General features: G+C 42.2%; 2 protein-coding genes and 2 long non-coding RNA genes across 8 annotated transcripts in view; 2 read left to right on the top strand and 2 right to left on the bottom strand.

The window, feature by feature from the left end:
* taok3a (TAO kinase 3a) overlaps positions 1–11,410 on the top strand; it is a 54,323-nt gene extending 42,913 nt beyond the window's left edge. For all 4 annotated transcript variants that reach the window (XM_031570752.2, XM_012820345.3, XM_031570751.2 and 1 more), the window contains 7 exons: positions 2,508–2,744; positions 4,344–4,472; positions 5,349–5,552; positions 7,463–7,702; positions 8,124–8,336; positions 8,903–9,085; positions 10,115–11,410. In XM_031570752.2, coding sequence (XP_031426612.1) covers positions 2,508–2,744; positions 4,344–4,472; positions 5,349–5,552; positions 7,463–7,702; positions 8,124–8,336; positions 8,903–9,085; positions 10,115–10,276 — 1,368 coding nt within the window. In that variant the 3' untranslated portion in view covers positions 10,277–11,410. The remainder of the gene's footprint in view (positions 1–2,507; positions 2,745–4,343; positions 4,473–5,348; positions 5,553–7,462; positions 7,703–8,123; positions 8,337–8,902; positions 9,086–10,114) is intronic.
* On the bottom strand, positions 11,398–14,420 carry pebp1 (phosphatidylethanolamine binding protein 1). Its single transcript, XM_012820346.3, has 4 exons — positions 14,179–14,420; positions 13,506–13,615; positions 13,301–13,401; positions 11,398–11,888 (listed from the first exon to the last, which is right to left on the bottom strand). Exons 1-4 carry the CDS (start codon positions 14,311–14,313, stop codon positions 11,671–11,673), a joined length of 564 nt encoding a protein of 187 aa, XP_012675800.1. The 5' UTR covers positions 14,314–14,420; the 3' UTR covers positions 11,398–11,670.
* A 784-nt stretch (positions 14,421–15,204) lies between these two features.
* LOC122133027 lies at positions 15,205–16,640 on the top strand. The gene is made up of 2 exons (XR_006152496.1): positions 15,205–15,445; positions 16,095–16,640. It is a non-coding gene; the product is annotated as an uncharacterized LOC122133027 (long non-coding RNA).
* Positions 16,004–18,481, bottom strand: LOC116221109. 2 transcript variants are annotated; one of them, XR_004164026.2, is made up of 3 exons: positions 16,892–18,480; positions 16,637–16,783; positions 16,004–16,416 (listed from the first exon to the last, which is right to left on the bottom strand). It is a non-coding gene; the product is annotated as an uncharacterized LOC116221109 (long non-coding RNA). The 2 variants fall into 2 exon arrangements; XR_006152495.1 differs by lacking the exon at positions 16,004–16,416 and having other exon boundaries at positions 16,503–16,783; positions 16,892–18,481.
* Positions 18,482–19,519: the final 1,038 nt, after the last annotated feature.

Consider the following 19,519-nt stretch of genomic DNA (forward strand, 5'->3'; position numbering starts at 1 on the left):
AGAGCTATCAATCAGTTCTGGCCCTACGTGGGCGAAAAACCACTGCAGTTAGGAAGAGCTGAGAATGTATTATGAACGCCTCAGGGCAAAAGGACACACTGAGAGAAAATGCAGCAGTCTCATGCTTAAAACATTAGCTTGCAGGCTAACAGATTTATGCTTATTACAGAGGGTAATATCATCAGCACTGTTACCTCCCCCTCTGATATCCCAGCTTAGTTTCCTTTCATCTGGCTCTGTTCACCTAGAGCTGATTATGGGTGCAGGCTTATAGTCTTAATATTTCCACAACTCATATTTATATGAAGAACATAATGCAGACACAAAGTGTCTGCCTGTAAAACAGCCAGATGTGTATTGATGTTTGTGGTGATTAATATCCTCCACAATAACCTTCAACCTGGAAGTATTTGTCTGTCCCTTTTATTCTCGCCGGAGCTTTTTTTTTTTTTTTTCTGCCTGCGTGAGGAGAAGAAATCACATGGCATGACTCGGCTCCTTGTGGCACTCGGTTCACAGAGCTCGTCGGATTGGTATCGTTACAGAAAGGGGGTTACAGACTCAAGAGCGATTAGGAAATCTCCTTCTCTCTCTCTCTCTCTCTCTCTCACCCTCTTTCTTTCTTTCTCCCTCTCTCTCTCTCTTTCTCTCTCCTCCTGTTCCTGAGAGACTCATGTGACCCCCTTTACACCGAATGCTACTTAACAGGCAGCGAGAGAAGGAAGGGAGAGAACGAGAGATGCTGAGGGTGTGAGAGTGAGAGAGGGAGAGAGAGAGACTTGTGAGAGAGAGAGGGAGGGAAGCGGACAAATAGAGAGGAGAAGAGAGAGAGGGAGCATTGGAGTGGACATGGCCTGGGAAGCTGGGCCACTCGGCCTGTGGGCTGCTCCTGCTCCTGCTGCTGGGCTGTGGCTGTGAGCACGGCTCCTCTCTGGCGTAGGACAGGACAGGACTTAGAGTGGCTCTCACTCGCTCCTTCACTCGGGCGGCCCCGATGTTGGCGCGCCTCTCTCACCTCGGCACCATGCTCGCCCTGGGCAGCACGGCGGCCGCCTACAAGAAGCTCAGCGACTGCCCCGACTTTGAAAATCCCCTTCCTCAGGTGGGTGGGTGGGGGGTTGTTTATAGTGCTGGAGTATAGAGATGATGTTTATTTATCATGTTTATGTGTTTGTTCGTCTTTGTTTGTTTGTTTGTTTGTTTTTAATCCCAGTGGTCCACACTGTCTACTTTTTTGTCATATTCCTACGTCGCAGAGAAAAGCAATATTGGACTATACTGAGCTTATCCTTCAAGTGTTGGCTGTGTTTTGTACTTTTGTTTGTCGATTGGTGACAAAAAGTAGATTTGTCTGTGCTCTCGATCAAGCTTAGATCACTTCCGACAGTCCTCTCACTTTTCTCACTCTTAGAGAACTCTGTTACTCCTCTCAGCCCTTAGACCCTTCTTACTACACTATTCAACCTGTCTCACTTACCTCTTACTCTTCACACTACTGTTACTCTGCTGACCCGTCTCCCCTCTCCCAACCTGTCTCACTTACCTCTTACTCTTCACACTACTGTTACTCTCTGCTGACCCGTCTCCCCTCTCCCAACCTGTCTCACTTACCTCTTACTCTTCACACTACTGTTACTCTCTGCTGACCCGTCACCCCTCTCCCAACCTGTCTCACTTACCTCTTACTCTTCACACTACTGTTACTCTCTGCTGACCCGTCTCCCCTCTCCCAACCTGTCTCACTTACCTCCTACTCTTCACACTACTGTTACTCTCTGCTGACCCGTCTCCCCTCTCCCAACCTGTCTCACTCCTCTTTACTATTCAAACTACTCCAGGTGATAAGTGTCGCTCGACAAAAAAGTTTGTGGTTGACAGATGTCACAGCACTGTAGCTTTCATAGTCCTGCACCAGCGACAAAACATCGAAATAGAACATCATCTGTAGTTTCTATGTCATCTTGTATGACAATGTAGCTATTGTTTGTTTACATTACAACGTTACATCTAATCCTGCAGCGTAGTCAATATAGTAATATGTTGCTGCAAGGAGGAAATAATAGAGTTAAAGCTATTGAGGAGGAGAAAAATCAGAGGATGAAGTGTGAGACGGCTAAATATGTCATGGATAGATAGTGGGGAATACCCTCTTGATCAACAGATGAGGGAGATGGAAGAGGAGCAGTTCTTTGGATGCACACCAGAACGTAGAACCTTGAGTTGCTATCCAATCAGAGTGCGCCACATCTTCGTCCTTTCAGATTTTTTAATGTACACGACAAGCTCTGCGACACCCTAGCAGACACAAATTCTCTCTTTGATGTCATTCTTTTGTCGATCGACACCTCAACTATGAATTAGCTTTCACTCTCACTCCTTGGTCCCATCCTACTAAGCTCTGCTGACCTGTCTCCCCTCTCCCACCCTGTCTCACTCCTCTTTACTCCCCTCACTCCTCCGACTCGTCTCTCCCATCTCACCTGTCTCTTCTCTCGGTTTTCGGGCAGGTCACCCGTCAGATCCACGAGCACGAGCAGGAGAACGAGCTGCGGGAGCAGATGTCGGGCTACAAGCGAATGCGGCGGCAGCACCAGAAGCAGCTCATCGCCCAGGAGAACAAGCTCAAGACCGAGATGGACGAGCACCGGCTCAAGCTGCAGAAAGAGGTGGAGACGCAGGCCAACAACGCCTTCATCGAGTTGGAGAAGCTGGCCAAGAAGCATGCCATCCACACAGAGAAAGAGGTAACATGAGAGCAGTGTGGCATGGTACGGTGGCCCTTAAGGGGTCAGTAGCAGTTCAGTCTTTAGATATCAAGTTGTGTTAGGTAAGGTAAGCTGTGCCGTGTTGTCCAATAATATAGAGATGTTCTCAACGACGTGATCCAGAGTTGAGTTGTGTAGGATAGGATATGGTCGGGTCAGGTAGCTGGAAAAGCTGGCCAAACAAGCACATCATCTATTCCAGGAGAGACACGATGCAGCGTCATACAGCTGCCCATAGCCTGAATAGTTTGGGCCACCAGTGTGCGTTTCAATCGGCGCATGTTCTCACTGATTGGATCCTGAGTTGTATTGGATAGGATGAACTGTGCCAGGGTTTATTCATCGTGGTAGTGGTCTAGTGTGGGCATGTTGTCACTGACTGGATTCTGAGTTGTGTTAGGTAGGGTAGGCTATGCTATGCTATGCTGTCTAATAATGTGGAGCCTAGATGTTGCTGGATCCTGTGTTGTGTAGGGTGGCTCTTTCACACTTTCTAATAACATGCAGATGAAAAAAGGTTACGTAGGGTCACGGTGGTGCTGAATTTGCTGACTGCTGAAAAACATCTCTGTGTCAAACGTGCAAATATCCTCAGGTTCATTTAGGCTAGTTAGTTATTCATTACGCTCATGCATAGCAATCTACAGAGACCATGGTAGTAGAACAAACCTTTCCAGAAGGCTTCCTGTGCATACACTGCATGTATTATCCATTTTTAATTGGATTCAAGTCAGCTTAGCAGGGGTCAACAAAGTTCAAGTTCAAGTGTAAAACAAGCGTAACAAAATAAGCATGAAAATCTCAAAGGACACAAATCAGTTTGGCTTACACTGATGTTCAGTATAGTGCAGTCAGAAGTCATTGCTGGTTAATTGATGCAGGTGTTCTTTATTTGTTGACCAGTTGATAGGATGTGTTCATGTTCAGAAGGTGTTTTTCACGACAGGGGGGGTTTAACAGATGCACATGGTTTTTAGTTGTGGCTGGGTGTGTTCATGTTCAAACAGTGTGTTCCTGAAGGAATTGAATGGATGCGCATGTCATTTGGTTATGGATCAGGCGATAAGGATGTGTTCACGTTCAGAAGGGCTTTTGCCTCCGCAAGCATGGGCATCACCTATCAGCTGGTGGCAGCTTGCAGAAGTGGAGCAGGCAGTCAGCCAAAAGTGATTGGGGTACCGTTGTTTACCACAGAGAGCAAGGGAGGGAGGAGGGATTGCATTTGGGGCAAGACTACTTTCTCTAACAAGTCATCACTAATGGATTTACACCAGTCTTTGCAACTGTGTATTGGATTTAAAGGGAATCATGTTAAAGCCTTGCCCAGCCTGCCAACTCAGTCACAATGTTTGCCCAGTACTAAAACTTTATATTTCAATATGTTATTATTATAAAAATGTATCCTATATTCAGTATTCAGTAAGACCCCTGTCTGCTTGTCTAGGCTTCTGTGTGTGTATGTGTGTTTTCACATGCACCTGCTGTGTGTGTGTGTGTGTGTGTGTGTGTGTGTGTGTGTGTGTGTGTGTGTGTGTGTGTGTGTGTGTGTGTGTGTGTGTGTGTGTGTGTCATTTGCAGATGAAAACTGCTGCCGCTGATGAGAAGAAGTTCCAGCAGCAGATTGTGGCCCAGCAGAAGAAGGAGCTGACCACCTTCTTAGATAACCAGAAAAAGCAGTACAAACTCTGCAAGGAGAAGATTAAAGAGGTATGCTAGCCCCCCAGCCCCCCTAGCCTAGCCACTGTGTCCTTTCACACACATTTTAATAAAAAAATCTTCAGATCAGAGAAACTTCTCGTCTTCTCTAAAGCTGACTTTGTTAAATGTGCTTAGCTCAGTACTATGCACCTAAACTATACTGTGTCTGATGCAGGAATGTATTCTTAAACGCATTCATTCTGATCCCTAGCACTCTACATGATCACACAGCGCCATCAGCTGGTGATCCTGGAGAATGTTTTACAGGCACAGCCTTAAATAAGTTTGCTAATCATGCTTATAGCTCCTAGTCATGAACATGAATTTTGACATGCATATAGCCTATTCAGTGGTTTAAACTTACAATACACATCCAATACAATACAAGTTTAAATGGAAAAACATAAATTTATGGGTGAACTAAACCAGTAGACAGTGCCTCATGTCAATAAATAAAACTATGGAGAGTCATATTAATGTAAAATCTTGTGATATTACTCTACCTTGTCAGTCTACATGCTTCTTTGGCTTCTGCCGTTGTCTTTTCCAGTTCCATATCCTTCAGCTTGTCCAAAAAATACACATGAACACTGTCCATTAGGGGTTCTTGAAGCGTGATTTGTATTTACGACAGTGGTGTGAAAGTGAGCTACACTCCACAACTTTAGGGGGAGCTCAGTAGCAAAAAATACCAATTCTCACGGAATGGGGCTGTAAAGCCAGTCCTGCTCACCCATACAATACCCTTTTTAAATGGAGAAATTTGCAGTAATTTTTTTCATCCATTTATTTCCTTGCCCATGAAGTCATTACATTTCTTTGCTTGTGGCCTCTTTGTGCCTGTGCTGATTGTTGTACACTTCTTTGCCTGTGTTCCCCCTACAGGAGATGAACGAGGACCACAGCACTCCTAAGAAGGAGAAGCAGGAGCGCTTGTCCAAACATAAGGAGAACATCCAGCACTCCCAAGCCAAGGAGGAGGCGCACCTGCTGAACCAGCAGAGGGTCTTCTACGACAGGAACTGCCGCGGCTTCAAGCGCAAGATCACGGTCAAGAGGCACGAGATGGAGCAGGAGCAGATACGAGAGGTAAGAGGAAGGGGAGGAAAATTAGAAATCTCTTTATTGTTGTCTTTTCAAGATCACGGTCAAGAGGCACGAGATGGAGCAGGAGCAGATACGAGAGGTAAGGCGCGGAGAGATTGAGCGTGAGAGTGGAATTAGAAAGGAGTAGAATGCCACTATTTATAGAGAGATGAAAGAGATGAAATCAAAACAATTGATCACAAAAAAGGATATGCGTTAGAGTTGACATTCTCTTTCCCTCCTAATTCTGTGGTGACGACTCTCTAGAGAACTGAATGACATGGCTTTCAGACAATGCAGTGACTGAGTGAACTTTACATGCAGTTGATGTAGACGGAAATGAAAACCATCATTATGGTCCCGTGTCATCTAAGGACTGAGTGGTTAGTAATATAATGGCCTGAAGAATGCACGTACATGCAATTATTTTCAAACATGTTGGGACAAATGAAATGATTGTGAAGGCCTTCTGACAGTGCAGTGTGTTTGCAGCATGTGAAATCAAATCACATACAGGAGAGAGAATCACATTCACTACTATTTCGTTTTTTGTCTGTCTACTAACAAAGTAGTTGGATGGGCTCTATAATGCAAACTGAATGACACAAAGGCATTCATTGTTTTTAAATATGTAAAGAGAAAAAAGGGAGGATTGGACAAGAGATGTGCAAAACGGCGTGACTATAAGTAACGTACAATGAACAATGAATAAGAAAGTAATTCGTTATTAGAATCAGTGAGGCTCAAGAGAAGGAGAGAGTTAATTTCTCAGGTTTGCCCACATGAGATAATCTGATTAGAGAGTAAGTAATGCAACAATGCCCTAAGCTCCAAATCTGTGCTGCAGGACTCAGGAAGTCTTAACAGGTCTGATGCCTCTCACGGGCATCTGACCAAAACCCATCCGCATCCCTACGTCAACAGCCATACAAGCTTTGTCTTCCCTTCCCTTCCCCTTACTTAATTACTTTAGTAATGCAACACTTTCATTTGACACTTCATTTCAAGAGGTCATTGTATGTTCTGCTAGTAGCATTACATAAGCGGTGAAAAAAGGATGGCGTTTATTTTATTTTATTTTATTTTATTATAGCACGGTGAAGGCATGCATGTCACCAGGTCTTTATCCACTGAGGGAAACCCATGACTTTGTCATTACCAGTGTCTTTGTGCTAGAGGATTATTAAGTGACATCTTTATTCCTCAGTTTGGTCTGATAAACATATTTTGGTGCCTCTACCATTAATTATTTGTTCTATCTGCAGCTGTCACTGTTCTGTTCATAGTTTAGCATCTCCCCAGGAGCTGTTCAAATTTGTATACAAGGCTTCTGAGGTCATGTTTATAGCAGTTTCCTATCTAGCTACATACCGGTATCTCAATTTGAGGCTGACACAAATTTGACTGTCAAGAACCAACTTGTGAAAATGTGCTGACTAGCTGTATATTATTCACAGTTGCAAATTCACATTTTTCCACTGTGTATTTCACAGGCGCTTAACAAAAACAGAACAAATAAGGAGATGGAATTAGACTTTTGAGATCTAGATTGAAGGAATGAACTGACTGGCATAAAATTAAAGGTGCAGTCCTTGAACCTAGTGAAAGGTTGTTGATATTTGAGCTCAACAGCCAGTCCAATCCACCCCTCTTCCGTGCTCCTGAAGCAACATGTTGATTGGCTGGAATAGTGTATGGCTCCGTGCAAGCCACTTAGTTTGCTTCCCATTTAGCCAGGACTGCGCTAATGAACATCAGTTATTTTCAGCGCACACATAGAACGCGTAACTAGAGGAACGTGAGGAGAAATGTGTAGAATTTGATAATATTGGGATTATAATCGAGAGCTTTAAGCACATTTCCCTCACTAACCACTTTATAATCAATATACATTTTGTGTGTGTGTGTCACAGGAGCTAAACAAGAAAAAGACGCAGAAGGAGATGGAGCACGCCATGTTGATCCGTCACGACGAGTCCACACAGGAACTGGAGCACCGGCAGCTCAAGGCCCTGCAGAAGCTGCGAATGGATCTGATCCGCCAGCAGCACCAGCGAGAACTCGAGAACCAGATAGAGTACAACAACCGCAGAGAACGCGAGCTACACCGCAAACATGTTCTCGAGCTCCGGCAGCAGCCCAAGAACCTAAAGGTGATGCTCTACACCACACATCTCACAGTTGATCCATGTTATAGTTATGATGCACAAGTGTAGTTCTGTTAACTCTCCTTCCTGTATGTAATTCTTAGCCACCAGTGCCCTCCCTGCCCACTCCAAAAAACCCTTGGAATTAATTGCTCTGATTGGCTGATTTAATTTAATAGATATTTCATTTTGATAAAAAATCTCCAATCACATCGCCCAGATTGGTCACTTAAACTAGACACTCTCTCTCTCTCGCTGTAGACTGTTTTAAGATGCGAAGAGTTTCACTAAATATCAATGAAAGACTAGATCATGCATGTCCGTTAAATCATATTTGGGATGAGCTGCTCATCTTGGCCAGCTGTTTAACTCCTCTTTGTCTTCCCTGGGGTCTCCATCCGGGTGCTGTGTTTCTTCCCGTCTCCAGGTGTTGGAGATGCAGATTAAGAAACAGTTCCAGGACACATGCAAAGTTCAGACCAAGCAGTACAAAGCCCTGCGGCACCACCAGCTGGAGGTGACCCCCAAGAGCGAGCACAAGATGGTGCTCAAGGCCCTCAAGGAGGAGCAGACGCGCAAACTGGCCATCCTGGCCGAGCAGTACGAGCAGAGCATCAACGAAATGATGGCCTCACAAGCGGTAAGAAAACAGTCCATTTTCCACAGTTCTTCCGCATTTAAATAGAGAGAGCATATAATTTTTTCATATTAAAACTTATTTCAAACTAGTGCAGTGGCATTTAGCCTATATTGCAGTTAACTGCAGTAGTCATTTTTACGACTGGAGCTGATAAAGTGCTGTACTGAAACTAAAAGTTGTAAAGTAGGAATGAAGCACTAAAGCAACTTTAACTACTAATAAAAAAACAGTGCTTTACATCTGAACCACAGCAGCCCCATGACCTGATAGTCGCACTCAAGAGAATCAAAGAGTGGTCATAGCCAAAGAGTAATGACCTTAATAAGTAACTTGGTTGGGTAGAAGAAGCCTGATTGTACCATGTCCATACGCTTTTCAGTTCAAATCAATTACATTTATTTATGCCATTAACAATATACATTGTCGCAATGCACATTAGAGCCTACATGTCTACATTTTATTCTCTTGAGTGCGACTATCAGGTCATGGGGCTGCTGTGATGACTGTGTGTGTGTTTGTTTGATACCTATGTTTGTGTGTCTGATGATTGTGTGTGTGTCGTGCAGCTGCGTCTGGACGAGGCACAGGAGGCAGAGTGCCAGGCTCTGAGGCACCAGCTCCAGCAGGAGATGGAGCTGCTGAACGCTTATCAGAGCAAGATCAAGATGCAGACAGAGGCCCAGCACGAGCGCGAGCAGCAGAAACTGGAGCAGAAGGTGTCTCTGCGCAGAGCCCATCTAGAACAGAAGGTATGACACACATACACACACTTCACACATCTCAAAACACTCCCTGAAAACACACACACACTCAAAACACTCCCTCAACACACACACACTCAAAACACTCCCTCCAAAAACACACACACACACTTTCTCTGTTTAAGGCTGATGTGAAATCCCCTTTAAAACTTTTCCGCATGACGAACCCTCTTTATGGTCATGTAACACATGTGTGGGGGGCCATTGTGTTGACCTGCACATACATAATTCAGTCATTTTCAGTGGTCATTGTCAGTTTACGATTTAAAGTTGAGAACGTGCAAAAACACACATCATACCTCTTGCTAATAACTGAACTTAATTCGGATGTAAGAGTTGTTTACATTTCTTTCTTATTTTGCTAATTCACTCCATCCCTTCAATTTGCGCGCACACACACACGCACAGTTAAAGTTCACATGCAAAACAGTTGTCAGGCAGGGAGGCCTAATCTATTTGGAAATGATTTCAGGATAGTGAAACTTAATTTACAGCAGCTATAATTTCACTCACATGTTGACCTCCTGGTATATTCCTAGATAGTGTAGAGTTGCATAGATACCATGGAGGTAATGCTTTACTTTAAAGTGGCATTATGCAGTAATTGTACATCAGGATTAGGGTTAGGATAAGCAGTTTTACCTTAAAATAACAGCTTTAAAAAAATTGGGGCGCTACAATGACTTTTAATACGGAGAATCGCCTCCGTGCCATTGCCATACCAGAGTCCGTAGGCATATTACTGCTAAATGTAGGTTTGCCTGAAGCCGCCCGGTTTCTACTGTCTGCCGAACTAGTAAATAGCTTATTTGCCGTCTTGCTTTGTCTTGGGTTGCACTTGCTTGATGTTTGGCTGTGTTAGGACAGTTGTTGACTAACTAGTTTGTCATAATGTGAAAGTCATCACATTACAAGAGATTTCGTTAGTTTTAGCCGCTAGCATATCGTTAGCGATTAGCAATTGTTCCGTTATGCTACTTTAATATAAAGGCAATCTCTGGACACGTTCTGTTTCAGATTGAAGAGGAGCTGGCCTCCCTTCAAAAGGAGAGAACCGATCGAATCAAACATCTCCTGGAGAGGCAGGAGAGGGAGATCGACACATTTGACATGGAGAGCGTCCGTCTCGGCGTTGGAAACCTTGGTGCTTTAGACTATCCCAAGGATGATTACAGATGAGACCTGACTCTGCCATAATCCCCCTCTTCTTCTCTAGTAGGACTGGTTGGTTAATGTTAATTTTATGTTAACTTTTATTTTTGGCTGTTGTTGTTTTTGCTACTGACATCACTTTCGGACGAGTGCCTGTATTGTCCTATTCCATCAGGGCCCTCCTCTTGTCATGCCACAAGATAAATGCTGGATGACTCCCATAGTTGTCGTTTCTTACAAAAAAAAAATTTAAAAAAAAGGAAAATAATGAAAGGAAGAAAAAAAAGAATGTCAGTGTTAAATGTTTCTTGTGCAATGATATCACTTTAAGTGTAACACAAAGAAAACATGAGACAAACGATAAAGCAATATGGAGTAATTCGGTGTCATCATTTAACAACAACAAAAAGAAATCACATTTTCTCCTTTCTTCTGTCAGTCTGTGCTAGGCAAAGCGGAGCATCATGACTCCTGCAATGCAGCCTTATCCTCACACCACTCAAATCTGTATTTGCTATTTATTCACCAGGACAAACAGACAAAACATTTTTACAAGGGGTTGGGCAATTTGATAGGTTTGCATATAAAGTGTACATATTGATAGATGCATCTATGACTTCCGGGGGCAAGGGGGTGGGACGTGTTGCATGTCCGCACTCCGCTGTACTATATGATCATTTTTCTGCTCTGCGCTGGCAGGTCAATGTGAATCAAACCATATGTGAAACCCCACTCCCAAGTAGCACAAAGGGCTGAGGTGCGGGACAGTGTATTTTGTGTATAGATGGATTTATGGAGAGCTTTGACTTATTTTCCTATTGTATTTTATCTGGTGTTGAAATCGATTTTTTAAAAGAACTGATGATTCTCTTTTTCCTCCCTCTCCCACCATCCCCCACTTCCATGTTCAGTATTTGAAGTTGAATCATCTATGGAAGCTTCACTTGAAATTCCATCGGAATCTTTTTTTTATTTTTTCTTTGCTTTAAACTCATTCTCAAGCTGTGTATTTTCTTACGATTAAAATCAAATCGGGGAAAAAAAATGCTTTTAATGCATGCACTTTAAATTTGTTTTCAGGTTAAGAGAAGCATGAATCTGTCAGAGCTTTTAATTATATTTGTAAATAAAGTGCTCACCACAGAAAGTGTTTCAAAGCTTGATTGTATTTGTGTTGTTTTAATTCATCCTTTATAGTGCAAGCAATTCAATTGCCAGAGGAAATTCTCAATGCTTCTTTCAGTTACAACCACTGGAGTGAACAAATGTTAATAAACAAAAGGTTCTGTCATGAATGAAATGAGCTAACTGTAAATGAATTGGACGTATGACCGTAATGGCACACCCTGAGGAGAAAGGCAGAATAGGATAGTTTATGGGATACACTTGTCTATGCTATTTGTTGGAAGTGCTCTTTCTCGTTACTTTCCAGCCAGCTGCTCATAGAGCTTTGGAACATAGTCATCCCATTCCGCTTGGTAACAGGACCCGGCGACCGGGTCTCCCAGCCCGTACTTCTTGCGGAAAGCCTGGATGGTGAATTTCCCACGGTTGTCGCCACAGCAGTTCGTCAGCACAGGCTCAGAGCAGCTGAGCTCACCTGACTGCTCGTAAACCAGCCAGACGTAGCGATGGAGACCTGCGGGACAACATCATCTGATGAGAACCCACAGAAATGACTGTATACTGCTGTATATAGGCTACTGCCTTGCAACTTGCCACCTGTTTTTATGTATGGTTTGGAAACCACTGATTAAGAATCGACAATCATCCATTCAGTTGGAAAACTATGGGGAATAGTTTGGGTGATAAGGATGTACTCTTTAAAATGTAAAAGTGCAGAGGAACTGGATAGTCATGCAAGTCATGGATCTTACGTTTTGCTGAAACCTATAAACTATTCCCCCAATTTAAATGCTTCCCTACAAAGGCTATCCCCCTTTTCAAGTGGCCTGTTCTGACTGTCAGCATTATCCATTCAGTGGTGATTTGTAAGTTTCATTGTACAGTACAGTGTAACAGTAAATCAAGAATCCTAAAAGACAATTTTACCAACTCAAGAATAACCGTGTAATATATTATAATAATGTGCAATAATAATCTATACAAAAATGAAATGACGTTGCTCAATGCCTGGTTTTATAACTGAAATCCATTAATACTAATCTGTTTGATCTTGAAATCTTTGTCATGCTTTGTGTTGCCACCAATGCCTTTGGCATTCTTCCCCAAGGAGAGCGAACAAACATTTAACAGACATGGACAAAAACAAGTTATTTATCAGGTACCTAATGCAAGTCTGATTTAAAACAACAGATACTTTAGTTTATATCCATTTATTACCATCACAACAAACTATTTTCTTGAGGCCGACTGAACTTGCTGCTACAATGTCATTCTCCAATTAGCAGGGAAACAATGCAACCCTTTCCCCCCCAGTTACAGTAACATGGCTATTTGTAAGGGGCATTTTTTGGGTCCTGCCATTAGCTTTCATCCCCAAACCTGACACTGATCTTGTAAATGTATGAAATAATGCATCAGAATATCATACAAACTGGAGCTAACAGAGAAATTCTGGACACAGGCCTTATACTATCAACAGACCTGAACCTGGTTATGTTCAACGCAACAACAGTTTGTGAGACTGTTTACACTTCGCAGAAGAGCAGTGTAATTAATGATGGATTTGAAAGCATAGAAATTACAAAAAGCATAGAAATGGCCAATAAACCTATGTCCTTTCTATTTACTTATTTGAATGGGCAGCTACACAACAGAGGAAGCGGCTAACATTTCGCTCTACAGTGCGCCCCAGTGCAGTGACGTCCACTACTGGGGAGCTTCAGAGGGGTTTCTATTCTGTTTTTGGAATGTTGTGGAATTTGGTCTTGCACACATTCATGTGCACATTACTGTAATTTCATTCATCAATACCATGATTTAAATCGGAAATTAGACATCCACGATGCTTCACACATCTATGACATCATGCAGAAAAGGCTACACATAATACATTTAGGAAAGGCTATATTTGAGTGTTACACTTACCCGTTCCTTTTGGAGGTCCAGACCCAACATAGTCAGACATAACACACCCACTTCCAATATCATTTCCCTTCATGTTAACCACAAGAAAATGATGCCACTCCCTATGATCAAAAGAAAATACAACTTGTATTTAATATAAGCCACATATTGTTTCCATTGTCTCATCTCATTTTAAACCACATATAGGTGCACTATTCAGGCATACCTGAACTTGGGGTCTTTTCGGCTTGGGGCGTCTGGGTCGGTCATGGCCAACGTGTATAATTTACCAGGATCGCAACCATTCCATTCAATAGATGTGGGTCGATTCTGGACCTGGAAAGCAACATTTCATACAGATATTAGCCCGCCGTGGTGTGCTGAAACTGGACACTGAGTGTATTCTTGAACAAAACCCTACAGAGTCACGTGTCAATTCATTGTAGTGTCGCCTGTTAGCAACTATGGGTTCGCCAAAGTCTAAATTAGGTTACAGCAGGCATCGAGAATATTCCAGCTAACTGAAGTGAATGAAATTTGCGCCGCGCCTCGTTTCTCCACTTTATGTGTTAAACAAGTCTGTTTCTGTGGTAAATGCATACATTATCCAAATGCATGCACGGATAAAATGCACTTGCTAACATACTGCCAAACAGCAACTGCAGAGGTAACAGTTGCACGCTGAAATAGAAGCATGTGGTGTGTTGTGAATGTTAGTTAGCTTAAAAACGAACGTGATTATTTAAAATGCTAAACCAGCGGCCCTGCAACAGAACGTTCAAATATCCTGAGTATCAGTCTCGAAATGCTAGCTAGAAACCAGGCAATTCAGTGGCATTTTGCAAGACAATGCTGATTCATTTATGAACTACTACAACTGAGTTATTATGAACTACAACCTGGGTAGGCGTGAGGACTTTTCCCAATTCATCAATTTCGAGAGACTCATACTTCACGACGAGAACTTGAGCTGGCTTCACTTCCACTTCGGGCAGAGCGAGAGCTCCAGTCCACTGACTTAAATCCAACGGCATTTTAACAGTCTATCTTCTGTAGGTAACGCTAGCTCAATTTAAAACCTATGGAGCTCTGCGTTATGAAACGTGAAAGCACAAGAAAATGCCCCTGATGAACCAACCACTGTTTTCGAGTTCAGTCGGTCATCCTGTTTTAGACATTGATTGGCCGGATGCTCTGTCAATCAAAGCATCAGCAAATTACATTTCCAGACGTCTGTCCTCCCATAGTGGAGTGCCTGTCAAATTCACCCAGACTGTATTTGTTAAAGGAGCCATCGTATGCCCATTTTCCCACAAGTTGATATGGTTCCTTGGGGTCTCAATGAAATGTTTGTAACATATTTTGGTCAAAATACCACAAGAATCATTTCAAACAGCACCCTTTTTACCCTGTCAAAAACACCTCCCCACAGATTGACCTGTTTTGAGTGCCTGTTCCTTTAAATGCTAATGAGCCAGCTCCCCCCTCCCCCCTCTCCCCTCCTCCACGAGATGCGCTCGCCTAGCTGCTGCCTGCCCAGCTAGCCATTACCTTTGTAGATAGCGTCGTGCAACCATATCGTTTTGAACCAGAGTCAGACCCTGAACAAGAAAAGGCTCCCGAACAAATTCGAGAAGTTAGGGCTCAACAGGACGTTTCTGAATGGGAAGTTACCTTTGTCACTTCTACATTTTTTTTTGTTTGTACATTGGCTAAGGTCTCACAGTCTTGTTAGCGGTTTTGAGAGCATAGTGGTGCTAGAGATTCGAGATACGTGAATAATTTGTGCATGTATGAGTATGTAGCAAATACAGTGTGTTTATGTAAGTTACTGTTTGTGAAAGTGTTTGTGTAAATGCAAGTAACGGGAACGCCATAAAGATATAAATGCTACATGAGTAAATTTCCATCTGTACAGTAATTGACCAAGCAGGGGTGGGGGTAACGTTTTTACCTCCATTAATTAGCGTTTAAACCTTGTTTACTTATTAAATCGTTGTATTTGATGACTTATGACTTATGTCTGTAATATGAACACAACTTTCAAATAAACTTTACCTGCAAAGTTGTCACTTTTTAAAACTCTGTTTATACAGGTGTATTTGTGGCAAGTGTGATCAAATGCCTACGGAGCCTGAGCATGTATGCTGCAGGGAGATACCACAGGTAGTGTGAATTCATTTTGAATGGCACTGTAAATATGAAGTCATCATCTGTTTTATATTCCATGTCACTTACACTTTCAATATTCAAGGTTACAAGAAGACTACTGCAGCTTCAGAACCCAACTACATGTATGGTCGATCACCCAGGCCTTGAACCTGTGTGTTTGAACGTGTACTCACTACAGAATGCATCGAATGTTTATAGGGCAGATTATGGGCCTTTACGTCTAAGAGGAATAGAGCAGTACGTTTTTTTTTTTTTTTATGCATGAGTTAGTAATTTCTGCAATACAAATATGACTGAGGAAAAAAATACAATAAATTACCCTTCCCTCTGTATTACTTTGCTAACTGCTCATTTTACACGCGTCAAATGTTGACATGTTACTTATCAAGCACTAAAGGCACACAAAACTGTTTCTATACACTTTTATTGTCAGAAAGATTGCTAGAAAGAATGCCACAGTGCTTTTTAAACATAGTTATTAAATGTAATAGCTGGTACATATGTAATAAATACAAAAAAAAGTATAATAAAAACTGATTACAAAATTACACTTTGTGCCATCTGTAGCCATACTGTAAACAAAGGAATACTTTATATATGTGTATCACCTTTTATTCTCTTATACAATGTAAACTTTGCTTAGACGTTACAGGTATTTGGCGTACAGAAGCTTTGTTGGCTGGTGTTGGGGCTATCTGGGCCGGAGAATCAGGGTCGTCCTGCCGTCCTGAGTTGTGCTCCAGATACGAAGAGTGTTCCCTGATGCTCAAGGAAGGTATACGGGGTTCAGACATGCCCTCGATTGAACCTTGACACATAGCTGGCTACAACTTCCCGCTTGTCAGGTTTCTCAAACTGGGCAGAGAGATCCGCGGGTATTGGGATCTTCAGCACCTCATTCACATATGGGGCCGGGTCCTGAAAAACCTTGTGAAAGATGAGGTCCAACAGGTTATCCACGTACTCTGTAATACAAAAAAAAAAATCCAAAACTTTTACATTGTTTTTATTTATTGTTTATATTGTATTTATTATTTTATTTTTATAATTATTTTGCAATTATATTATTCTATTTATTATGAAGACCATTTAAAGACAGCAGTTAATGTATATGTTATTTAAGTTTCACATACTGTTTGTACATTGTTTGACTTGGTGGAATTTCAAATAAAGCCTGTGACTCACGGAAGGTTGGCTCTGCTTTCACCGGCTTTGCAGTGCACGCCCTTCTTGTATTTTGGGAGGTTCACTTTAAATAGCGGCTCACCAGCTGAACTTGTTGCTTGGGGACGCCCAGCATTTTCATTGAAATGCAGGACTGCCAGGTAGAGTCTTTGGGGAGAAAATAATACTTATAAGAGCATGTGTGTATGCGTGTATAATAGTTTGTATAATACATAATAGGTATACATTTCTTTGAAAAAATTATCGTACTGTTACCTGCATAACATTCCAAGAAAAGGAAAGACTACGTTTTTGGGCGCAAAACGCAGAATGACGCTGTGGAAAGACTCCAACGACGAGGTCTGGTAGTGAGGGCTCAGCTTCCCCACATCTTTCAGAACCCTCTTGTTGGTCAACACCTTCTCTAATCTGCTGAAGGCTGGTGTCCCTGTAAAAAAAAGGGGGAAAACATAACTATAGATTCAAAATGATTATGGCATTGGTTATTAGGTTTGTTTATATATATGTATTTATACATATAAATTGTACTGAGGCAACGAAATGCAGTTAGCATCTAACCAGAAGTGCAAAATCAGAAGAGTGCAGAGTATGTGCAAAGTGGTAATATAAAAATGTATAAATAGAATATATACAGTATGGTATAAGATACAAGTGATATGAACAGTAAGCAGCATGTTTTGGTAAATGCAGGTGAGTCTCTTAGCTGCTAAACACGTCGTTCATGAACAAAAAAAGTGCCCATTTAACATGTATGACCCCATCATTGTTGTGTCGAAGGTGTCAACAGGAGGGCTAATTGCCTTGAATCATATTTGCAGGCAGACTATTAACACCTCCACCCCAACACAAGCATTTTCACAAAGGAATGTTTTTTGGATGAGAACTATTTTTCATAAAGACATTATATACTTCGACACAAATTCCTCTCCATAGACATCCAAACGAACTATCTACTGTATAAGTAAGCCTAGATTAAAATAGGCTAGCCTAACTGTTCACACAAAAATTCGTTGGCCATATCTTTAGCGATTGATATACGTACATCAGCTGGCTCCTACACACTACAAGATGCTAATGTCGCTAAGTTTTACACAAAGCCTATAATTTCACTGCCAGGTTATTTTAGTGTTAACATCTCGAAGTCCTAACAAATAGTTCACAGAAATGTTCTTGCTGTTTGCGGTAGGCACTATATACCCATGCAAACGTAAATTATCACACCTATTACATCCAAACGAACTGCTGTACAAGGCAGACATGACTAGCCTAATGCATCACATTGCCAACAGAAAAATTCAACACATTGGCCACATTTCTAGCGAACTTTTAACTGCTACAGCTATATACACCAGCTGGCTCCGAGGCAAGGTCTTACACGCTAATGTTAAAAAAGTTATAGTTATTTTTTAACTAAAGGTTATTGTTCGCGAAAATTACACATACTAGTTCCCCAAAACGCAACAATGCTAACATCCCCCATCAACATTCCTAACGTCCCTAACCACCCACACTAAATGGTCAATGCACGTACCAGAATTATTTTTTAAAAATACTTACATTTGCTCGTCTGAAATGCGACGGATAGATGGTACTGAACCCGCTTGCAAGGTCAATCTTGTTGCGAGTCCAGCGTTATATTCACCCAGGTTGGCAAAACAGTCCAATTCAAAATGGTTTGCGCACACAAACAGAATTTTGCCAATTCTTTCCGGGACATTGCCTTCAAAAATGAAATCAATCCATTTCGCTCTTGTCTCTTCTGAGGCTGGAACATGATGTATAGATCTGTGAGGATCTGTGCAGCCGACCACAGCGCATCTTGAGAACTTTGTTTGCTGCTTCGTTTGCTGCTTCGTTTGCTGCATGCTGCTAGCTAGCTATTCAGAGTATATCTGAGCTTTGCAATAACGGCTTTGATGCCCTCTGGCAAATGTTTTATATGTAACGAGTGTGTGTGTGGGGGGGGGGGGGGGGGGCTGGGGATGAGGTGGGGGGTGGGCCAAGGCCATGTAGGGAACCTCCCAATGTCTTGTGACAGGCCAAGACACGGGAATCTCATTCATAGACTAAATCATGACGTTTCTGACCAAGAGGAACCATAACAAAGATCGCCAATGGTTTTTTTCCAGCGGTTTTGGGTTGGTAGACATGCCAGATACCCAAATTAACGTGGAGAAGCACTAAAAAAGTGGAATTTTCATAACATGGCCCCTTTAAGGCCCGCCAGCCCTTTTTTTCTGTTCCACTGAAACACTTGACTGTATAATAAGTTCTGCAAGAATATGTTAAGGCATCTGTTATTCCAAAAGACAAAAATTGTGTTTGCATCAATTATTATGCATTTTAGCTCTGGTTCAGGCACACGTTTGCTTTCTGTTTTGTAGTAGGCCTATCGCAAGTGAGACAAAACGTCTGCGCCACATTTAGGTCCAACAAGGCATACTGATAATTAAACTGATAACGCAGTGGGTGGTGTAGCCAAGAGTGGGGAAAAAAAACATCGTAGCCTATTGACTGGACCAGCCTGCCAGCTGCCTATAATGAGCACCCTGACTGTGCATTTTTTTTTTTTTACATTTTTAGTCATTTAGCAGACGCTTTTATCCAAAGCGACTTACAATGTATACACATTTTTTACATATACACTGATGGCACACTGCACATCAGGAGCAATTAGGGGTTCAGTGTCTTACTCAAGGACACTTCGACAGGGAATCGAACTAGCAACCTTTTGATTACTAAACGACTTCTCTACCACTGTACCACTGTACCACTATACCACTGTCGCCCCCTACTGTGCAACTACACACTCCCAGTCAGCAGTTGTCATGCTGCAGGCCTTTTTCCATAGCCGACTGTACGATGTATCTCACCATCTTCTAT

Source organism: Clupea harengus, chromosome 7 (genome assembly GCF_900700415.2).
Source record: "Clupea harengus chromosome 7, Ch_v2.0.2, whole genome shotgun sequence".
Classification (NCBI taxonomy): domain Eukaryota; kingdom Metazoa; phylum Chordata; class Actinopteri; order Clupeiformes; family Clupeidae; genus Clupea; species Clupea harengus.